General features: G+C 40.2%; 1 protein-coding gene across 3 annotated transcripts in view; it reads right to left on the bottom strand.

Annotated features, from left to right (window-relative positions):
- Positions 1-1839: 1839 nt before the first annotated feature.
- Positions 1840-9445, bottom strand: part of nckap5l (NCK-associated protein 5-like) — a 37640-nt gene continuing 30034 nt past the window's right edge. For all 3 annotated transcript variants that reach the window (XM_086159863.1, XM_086159861.1, XM_086159862.1), the window contains exons 9-13: positions 9012-9141; positions 8846-8918; positions 5436-5708; positions 4152-4303; positions 1840-3109 (exon numbers count right to left, since the gene is read on the bottom strand). In XM_086159863.1, coding sequence (XP_086015989.1) covers positions 2849-3109; positions 4152-4303; positions 5436-5708; positions 8846-8918; positions 9012-9141 — 889 coding nt within the window. In that variant the 3' untranslated portion in view covers positions 1840-2848. The remainder of the gene's footprint in view (positions 3110-4151; positions 4304-5435; positions 5709-8845; positions 8919-9011; positions 9142-9445) is intronic.

The raw sequence follows: 9445 nt of genomic DNA, 5'->3' as shown, positions 1-9445 counted from the left end.
TCTCTCTATGTGCTTGCTAAAGAAGCAATCTCATGATGCAAAATCCCAAGTGACCAAAATCACAGTTAACCTTAAGGTGAAACTGAAAATCAAAGCCTGAAGCTGTAGGATCGGTCATACTTGTCCATTAAAATGGATTCTGATGCTGAAAAAGCACATGTGCTCAGGAAAATGTTTAGCCAGTCCCTGTGACAGGGACCCTGTCATGTGATACAAGCATATCCGTAGCATACTGTTAAACAGCCTCAAATTATTAAAACCAAAAATACACTGCCAGCTGCATATTTACTGATTCCTCGATTAAAATAACATTTTACTCAAACTTGCGATTTGATCGGATGTTGCCGGAACTACGCTTTTGCCAACCCTATATTGCTCTACAAATTTCCAAAAATGCGCATTCTGACATTGAAAAAGCCATGCATTTTCACTCATATTTCCGCCTTTTCAATAATCTCTGTAATCTGTATTCTAATATTTGGATAATATTTCATATTTAACCATGTCTGACATAGTGCAGATGCCTCTTCACTCTGACTCAGGGAATCGTTCGGCTCGCATGCCACATCCATCCGTTTCTCCATCCCTGCATTTTCCTCCTGAGACCCATGTCTAGCAAATATAAACACAGAAAATTATATATTATGTCATACAGCACCCTTATTTTTTAAAGGGGACTTTTTATGTTTATTGTGTCTGTAAATTCACATGTGCATACGTACTGTCACAATGTATGTGACACGGTAGCTAGAGATTAGCACTGAAATCAATTATGAGAATATTGTTATAGCCTAATCGTTGCATCTAATAATTACCCTGGCTTTTTTTTCCCCCTACTTAATGAGGTTAGCAACGGGGGAAGTGGCTCTTGCCATTCCTGCAGAGGTCGAAAAAGCAAACTGCCACTTGGTCAAATTCATTGTCCTTACTTTTAAAAAGTGGTTAGGCCTGGTTCCTCTTTGCTCAGGTGGGGTCAGGGATTTAAATCTGTTGGGACGTGTACACCAGCCATAATCAGTGTGTCCCGAAGACCTTTGACAATGAAATATAAAAAAGATATATTGTTCTTATATATATTTATAAATATATAATATAAATATATGATATATTTGAAAAATGTATTGCTCTTTCCTATGTCACAGTACATTTGTCTTGCACTGAATGGCAGTGTTTCAATAATTCACGCTCTGCGTTTTTCGGCTAGGCTAGATAGCTTGACTGATTTTAAGGGAGGCTGGATCAAGCTGTTTTGCTGAAATAGCGTGAACTATATTTTAATTTCTATAGTAAATTTATTTCTAATTTTAATAAGTGGATGTTGCGGTTGCAATGTTATGATTGGAGTAATCATGTTTTTGTAAAAGTTTCAACTTCTGCCTTTTTTTTTTGACAGGAGTTTGTAGAACTCGTGGTGACAGCAATAACAATAATAATAATAATTATATACAATAAGTTACAAGTATTTTTATTTTTATTTATTTTTATTTTATTTTTCTGAAATTTATCTACCTGTTTGTCTAGAGCAAAATTCAAATTTTCCATAAAAAATTGCTCACTTTCCTCTTCAAAAATTCAACAAAAAGTTGTGTCACATTAGAGAAAATATATGGATACAAAAAATGGAAAATTGAGATTCTTACGATCGCTGATATAACAATTCACACTATTTTTTTCAAATTAAAATTTAAAACCCCATTTAAGGAAAACTGTAGGTTTTTTTGCAGTGTAAGAACAACTTGTAAATGTTCTACTCAGCACTGCGCTATTTAAAGGAAAGCCTGACTGATACTATAACATCCCAAATTATGACTTAAAAAAAAATGACAATTAGACATAGAATTAAATCAAAACATTTTAATTAGAAAGTTGAAAAACGGCAGTACGTACATGGGATCTAACGTCTAGGGAACGAACCGCAACAGAGACAATGAAATAGAAGATATAAACATAAATCTACTAAGCGAGGAGACTGCAAAAATTCACAGAAAGATTACAAAAAAAAAAAAAAGTCCATGGCCGAAATGATGTACATTTAAAATAAATAAATAATACATATTCATTGAATAGTGTAGCCATTTCTCTTCTCTGTTATTATTGCTGGTATATATTACCTTTAAATGCATTATGACTTAAAACAGACATATTCTGACAACCTTCCCAGGTTGCAAAACAACATCAACATGAGCAAAGAAAAAAAAAAAAAAAAAAATTATACATTGAAATTGTGATGCATGATTTTAGCAATTAATCACAGACATTGACATTCTTTTTTTTTTGTAAAGGAGCTCCGTAATTTTTTTCCTTTTTTTTTAGTACATACTGAGGTGAGATGATGAGAACGGGCGTGTCAGTACGAGTCGGCGCTTCCTTCATGTATGTAAAGATTCGTCTACCAGGATGAGAAACAAAACAAGAGCAACTAGCAGGAGCAACATTTGTGCTATCCGTTAGCTCGGCCATGCGTTCTGTAGTCCGGGATACACGAGTTGATGACAAGTGTCCGCAGTTTGATTGTGAAAAGGTGAACAACCTTTGTTATTTGGGTGGGTTTTGGCTTTGCGTGTTTTTTTTTTTTTTTTGTTTGTTTTTTTTTGTTGTTTTTTTTTTTTTTTTAGAAATCCTGAGGTCTGTCGATCCGTCCTTCCAGTTTGCAAACAAGAGAAACGCAATGAGGCAGCGTCATCGCCGGAGGATTCTTGTGGACGTTAACGCTTTTTTTTTTTTTTTTTTTTTTCTCCTCGAAGAGTAGCGGCGGGTGAGCGGCGTCACGATGCGGCCGGCGCGCTGTAGGCGTGGCCGGAGCGAGAGGGGAGAGTCGGCCTCTTTGCCCGTCCCTTCCCCGTCCGGATCATCCCTGGCTGCCGCAGGACGACAGACTGTCGTACAGGGAGTCGCTGAGCGACTCGGGGGTCTCCAGGACCTGAGGGCGACTCGGGGAGAGGGCTTCCTCCGGACGCTCCCTGAGAAGCTCCAGCCCGGCGTCCCGGCTCATCTCGGGGACGCTGGGGGTGCGAGTCTTCCCCCGGCGGCTCATCCCCGTCTGGGCCGGGACGGGCAGGCTGGCGGGGTCCACCACCCGGCTGGAGGAGGGGCCGCCCGCTTTCAGGCTCTGCAAGGACGAGACGCGGGGGGGAGGAAGGGCTTTAGTCGGGTCTTATGTAATGCCTTCAGGTGCGGAAAGCAAAAATGGGTTAAAGAAAATGTGAATTTTTAATATCCGGCCGATTAATAATTTGTGGGGGCAGAATGTGCTTCTGCGTTTTTAAGATTATGCAAGACGGAGCGCAGGGGTTTAATAATGTATTTCCGCAGATAGCCAAGCGTTCGCCGTCTCAAAGTGACCCAGATAAGCGCCGAGGCGGCGGCCCGTTCAGACCCCGAGGCCGAGTGAGTCGTCGCCGCCTTCGGGAAACGATCGAAGGTGTTAATGAATGAGCGGCGCGTGATCGCCGGTGGACGCGGAAAAAAGAAATAAATTTCCTGATTTCGTCGGGATATCGATGAAAGGTCGCGCTTCGGTTGCCGAGCGATCCTGCCGCATCGCGAGGGGCTCCTCTTTCATTTTAATATCTGCAGCAGAGACCGATTCGCTTTCTTTGAGGAATATAACAACACCATCGTCAGTTTTTCAAACCATAAATCGATATTCAATTTCAAAATATCACTTAAATTGATAAAAAGATCCTGGTTATGAAATTTAAGGTGACTGTTAAGACCGCAGGTCATTCTGAGATCATCGGGTTTTATTTCAACACCGAATCGGACACCGTCGCCGATGTGATCTTCAAATGTATAAATCATCGGAAAATACAATTTCCTGACACTTTAGGTGATTTCTTGTCACTGCTCATCCACTTCTGACCGTTGCTTACGGATAATAATTCCAGTCACGAGGATTAACGCCGACACATTTAGCCGGTAAGGCTTTATTTTCAGAGAATTTTATAGACGGTCGTGTTTGTCGGCCGGGGTCAAAACAGAACTGACAATTCCGCCGCCCTTAAAGGATATTTTAGCAAATATTTTCCAAAACGACACAATAAAACCTCAGTTAAAAATAAAGGACGCTGCCGGCGACGAGACATGTGCGATCCTTTTTCGGGGACCGACCGCATGGCGAGGCGTGTTCTGTTTCCAGACCCCGTCCTTACCGCTCTGAACGGTGAGCCGAAGGACACGGTCTCCTCCTCTTCCTCCTCCACGGCCAGGTACACCTCGGCGGGTCCCGCCGGCGTCTTCAGGCTGGGGAAGGTCCAGGTCTTGGAGCGTGGAGAGAACACGTTGGGCCCGTGGGCGTCCTTGTCTGAGGCGGACGGGAGAGACGGCGTGAACAAACACGGATATGAGGCCGAGCTCCAGCAGGAAACATCTAGACTGAGTGAATTGAACTCCTTCCTCAAGTCAGCATGAATCAAGAGATTTTTTTTTTATTTCAATGAAGACATTTGAATTTTTCCCCAGATTTTTATTATATATACAAAAATTTCATTTAAAAAAAAAAATCTCAAAAATTCAATATATATATATATATATATATATATATATGATTCTTTTTTTAATTTCAATGAAGAAATTTGAATTTTTTTCTGAGAAAAAATTCAAATTTTTATTTTTAAAAATGAAAATTTTATTTTATGTATGTATATATATATATATATATGTATTGAAGTTTTGAGATTTTTTTTTTTATTAAATTTTTATTTTATATATATATATATATATATATATATAAAAAATAAAAATCTGGGGAAAAATTCAAATTTCTTTGTTGAAATAAAAAAATCATATATATATATATATATGATCAAATATGATTAATATATATATATATATATGCCAATTGTGTGGTTTCAATGTCTTTTAAAATGAAGGTTCAACCCAGGGGTGGGCAATTATTTGGGCCACATTTCTTATTTCATTTTTATGCGCGAGCCAACTAGTATCATGTAAATTGAACAAAAAGAAAATTTGCGACTTAAATATTTACATTTTTTAAGCATTTTCTTTGAACTTTAAAATCATTAATGATCATGTTTAATCATACATGCAAAATTGAAAAAAAAAGGAAAAAAGTAAGGGGTTTCTAAATTCAATATTGATTGATACTACTTGTTTAAATATTCCAAAAAAAATAGTTTGGCGGGGCTGATAAAAAAAGCAAAACGGGCCGGATGCGTAAAATGTCTGGTTTAACAGGTTATAATATTTGATGACCAAACAAGCATTTCCAGCTTGTCTCTCCTTTTCAAGACTTCCTGACGGGTGAACAGTTTTCCAGGTTTTGCAGAGACTGAGACGGATTAAAAAAAAAAAACAAAAACGGCGACATTCAGTTAAAAATGACACCATCACCATTTCTTCATCTCATTATAAACATTTAACAAGTAACCCCCCCCCCCCCCCCTCCCCCCGCGACGGCGCCTTCGGAGCGTTACCTTCTCGGATCACGCCGGCCGAGCCTCTCCCTTCGATCATGGAGCTGTACTGGATGGTGGGGATGAGCTGTTTGTGAGCGGCGTAACACTCCTCCTGGGAGGTCAGCTCTCTCTCCAGGGTACGCGCCCGCCGTCCGGCCCGACCCGGCGAACCGGAGGGGTGGTGCTCCGCCCTCATCTTGGAAAGACCCCGACCCGCGGCGCCGCTGCTGCAGTCGGGGAGGGGGAAGGTGCCGATGCCGCTGTCCAGGGTGTACGTGGAAGCGCCGGATCCTGCGGGGGAGAAGGGGGTGGGGGGGGGACGAGTTTAAAAGAGTTAAAAACAAAATTCCAGGAAGTGAGACGTAATAAACGCGGGGATGAAAACCTGAACCTCGGAGTCGCTTCTCTTCGGTCCAAAGTGTAAAGATAGTCTTTGGCGCGGATTTACGGGATTTAAAACGGGAAAAATTACAAGTGTGTTTTTTATTTTTAACGCATCTGACTGCGGATTACAGCTCCGCACAGGGGGTGAAATAAAGAAAAAGGACCAGTATAGATCCCTCTGACAAACGTTGGGAAAGCTTTCTTTGGGTAAAAATAGCGTCGCAAGATGTTCCCTGGTTAGAAACTCAAACTCAATCCGGCACGCGAATCAATAATCTTTGTGATTCTGACTAATTACTATTAAGGCTGGCCTGCCAGTGTATTGCACCGCTATCATAATATTACAAGTCCCACGATGCACTGCCAGTGTGTGTTGGCATGGCGATCGTGGGTCTGCGAGCCTCACTTGTTCATCAGCATTTTTTTTTTAATTTCAACAAAAAAAATTAAATTTTTTTTCAGATTTTTTTTTTTTTTTTAATATATATATTTTGTCAATTGTGTGGTTTTGATGTCATTTAAAATGAAGGTTCAACTCAGGGGTGGGCGATTATTCTGACTGGCGGGCGACGTTTCTTATTTCATTTTTATGCGCGGGCCAAACCCACTTGTTCATCAGCAGCGTTTTGGAATTACTCGTCGACTTTCAACCACCTCTCTTCCCCGAAAAACGTCGTAAATATAAGGTGGACTATGAGAACAGGGGTTTTCCAGTGTCTGTCCGCCTTGGTAAAAGGCAGAGTTGTGTCGGCGTCACACAGCAGCAAACTGAGCTTCAATCTATTTTCCGTTTGTATCGCAGTTTCATTTTTGTATAATTTTTTGAACATTACAAATTTCATTGAAGCGAATCATTTTTTAGCTTTAGAAAAATGCTTCCCCTTAGATTTATTCTGTGGAACTTGCAGATAGAGCCATGAGGAATAAATACAATTTAATTATTTGTTCTATCTTTTTTTGTATCGCTTATTTGATGATTAATGTTGTTTTATAGACAACAGATAATCGGCTTGGTTAATTCCAAGCTTAATATGTGCAATAAGGTCATTTCAATAAACATCGCCACCAGTCCGGCCCCCGACATGTACCAATATTTGAAAATTCGTTGCAAAAAACAAAAATCTGCAAAGTAGCTACCATGTTTTTATTTTATAACTTTATATATTTAAAACATTGATGGCCCTCCCCACACTCTTATTAACCTGGTTCACGTCTTCCTCTGCTGCTTAGGTTCGGTAACAAAGTTAAAAAAAATATAAAACGTTCACGGATAATTCAACACAAACACAACACCGCAGAGTAACACTGCCAGTGCTCAAGTCACCACCTTAGAAAATGCTTATTTTACCATTGAAATAATAAATATAAAAATACACTTATACAGCTAAAAAACTGTGATATAGCGATATAAAATTGGATTAAAACGCTAAAAATACGCAATACAGTGAGACTGGGAAAGGTATGCTATGGTGAGGGTCTACTGAATTACGTGTGAATGAATAAATAAATAGTTTTATATCTATATAGTTATATAGTTTTATAGTTTTATATAGTTACATAGTTTTATATATAAAATTAGATTAAAACGTTAAAAATAAGCGATACAGTCAGACTGGGAAAGGTATACTATGGCGAGGGACTACTGAATTACGTGTGAATGAATAAATGAATAGTTTTATATCTCCATTCGTAAATGTAAATGAGGGAGAATGGTTGTGTCTCTCTATGTGGCCCTGTGATGAGAATAGTTTAGAGAACGGATGAATTAATTAATCATGACATCATCTTGAATTAAATGTTTATTACCAAAAAGTATGATTTATGAGGGCGGCTATTAATTCAACAGTTTGTTCAAGTGAGTCCCTGGCTGTTCTATGCGTATATAAATCCTCAACTGAAAACTTAAACAAGGTATTCAATTTGAAAAGCGTGACTAACGGCTTTAACATCCAAATCGATGTTTTTTTGCTTTTTTTCCAGTTTCTTAATATTTTGGTAAATTAGATCTGTGGGTCCCTTCAACCGTTTCCAAAATAATCAGAAAGTTGTCTAGAACCATCAGAGAGTCAAATCACTTTAAATCAACTAAAAATTGCCTTCAACTCGAAACAGGGTTTAGTCGCACCCCACCCGCAAAAAGAAAAAGCAATCAAGTATAATTTAAGTAATTATGTTGGGACGAAAGATTTTCTGTACAAGTTTTGAATGTTTAATCCAGTATGCTGCTGGGGGCCTACTCTGCTAAGGTATATCAGATAAGATATCTACTTTATTGATCCCCATAGGGGAAATTTTTTCGTCACAACAGCATAACAGTGATAGTGTCAATAAATATGAATATAAATATTCGAAAATTAGAAAATAGCAAAAGACATCCACAAATAAACAGCAGAGAAAACAACAACGGCAGCAACGGCAAGGATAAGAATGGACAACAGAATGTAAAATGAAAAATAATCGGAGCTGTTGTGACAGGCTGCCGTCCTCTAACGGCATCTTGGAAAAAAAATATCCCATAATGCACTTCTGTCATTCCATAAACTCATCCTGTCCTACACTCGCGTCCCTTTATCATCAATTTCCCGAGCAGCATTCCACCCAGATGCCTATTATTACTATTTCTTTTATGAATATTAAAGCGATCATTGCATCATGTCAGCTATTAGCATGTAGCTGTTAGCGCCGATGTTATTATCAGTAAGCGATCATTCATGGCTGTCCCTCCTACTCTTCTGACTCCCTCTGCCTCCATCACGCCCTTTGCTTTCTATCGCTGACCTTCTCTCTCTTTCTAACCCGAACCGGTCGATGCAGAATCCCACCCGCATCCATTTGGGGAATGTTGAGTTTCTGTATTTTAAAGAGTGTTAACCAGACTTGCTCTACGTGGGAAGGGACCTGAGACCACTCTGACTTGACATATTTGCTAGTTCTTGTTTACTAGAAAGACTAACGGGGTCTGATCTTCCCCTGGTCTTAGGAGGCCAGATGCAATTCCTGGCTTCGGACTAATTCCTGGCAGCGTCCCCCCAAAAACAACTTACCTGCGAAAAGCTGAGAGTGGACCGACTCTGCCAGGTTCTCGTCTGAGGTGACCTTGGCGATTCGCTCCGATCCCTGTGTGTGAAAGAACCAGAGGATTTACGGACTGAATCCCATTTTTCTACATCTTTCTCTTATTTTACAGCAAAGGGGGGGAAAAAAAGGGACCTTTTCCATGTCTTCTCGACTGGAGGTGTGACTGATGAGGTCTCCCTGCTGACTGAACACCGGCTTGGACGTCTTGCAGTCGAACGAGAGCCGGCGCTGCGGGACGCAGATCATCTCCTTTCCGTCCACTCTGTCGGCATAAAACACACGCGCTCGGTCCGATTCTCCGAGATCCGAAAAGGAAGAATCCTACACTGCGATGTGAACAGAGAGGTCGGCGTTTACGTTTTCTTTACGACACCGACTGAGAAAAACCGCCAGTATGACAATCACTGGAACGTAGTGGAGACGTGCGGTGTTTATTTGTTTATTGTTGCGGTGGTCAGCGCTTCAGACGCACAGCGAGAAGGTCCCTGATTCGATTCCAACAGGGGGCCGAGTGAATGGTTGTACGCGTACATATGTGATGGATGAATGAGTGAATGAACGGCTGT

Source organism: Fistularia commersonii, chromosome 14, assembly GCF_037954325.1.
Source record: "Fistularia commersonii isolate RoL2024-O1a breed Wild chromosome 14, RoL_Fcom_v1.0, whole genome shotgun sequence".
Taxonomy (NCBI): Eukaryota; Metazoa; Chordata; class Actinopteri; order Syngnathiformes; family Fistulariidae; genus Fistularia; species Fistularia commersonii.
The sequence above is the reverse complement of the archived record's forward strand: the minus strand, read 5'-3'. Positions and strand labels throughout refer to the sequence as shown.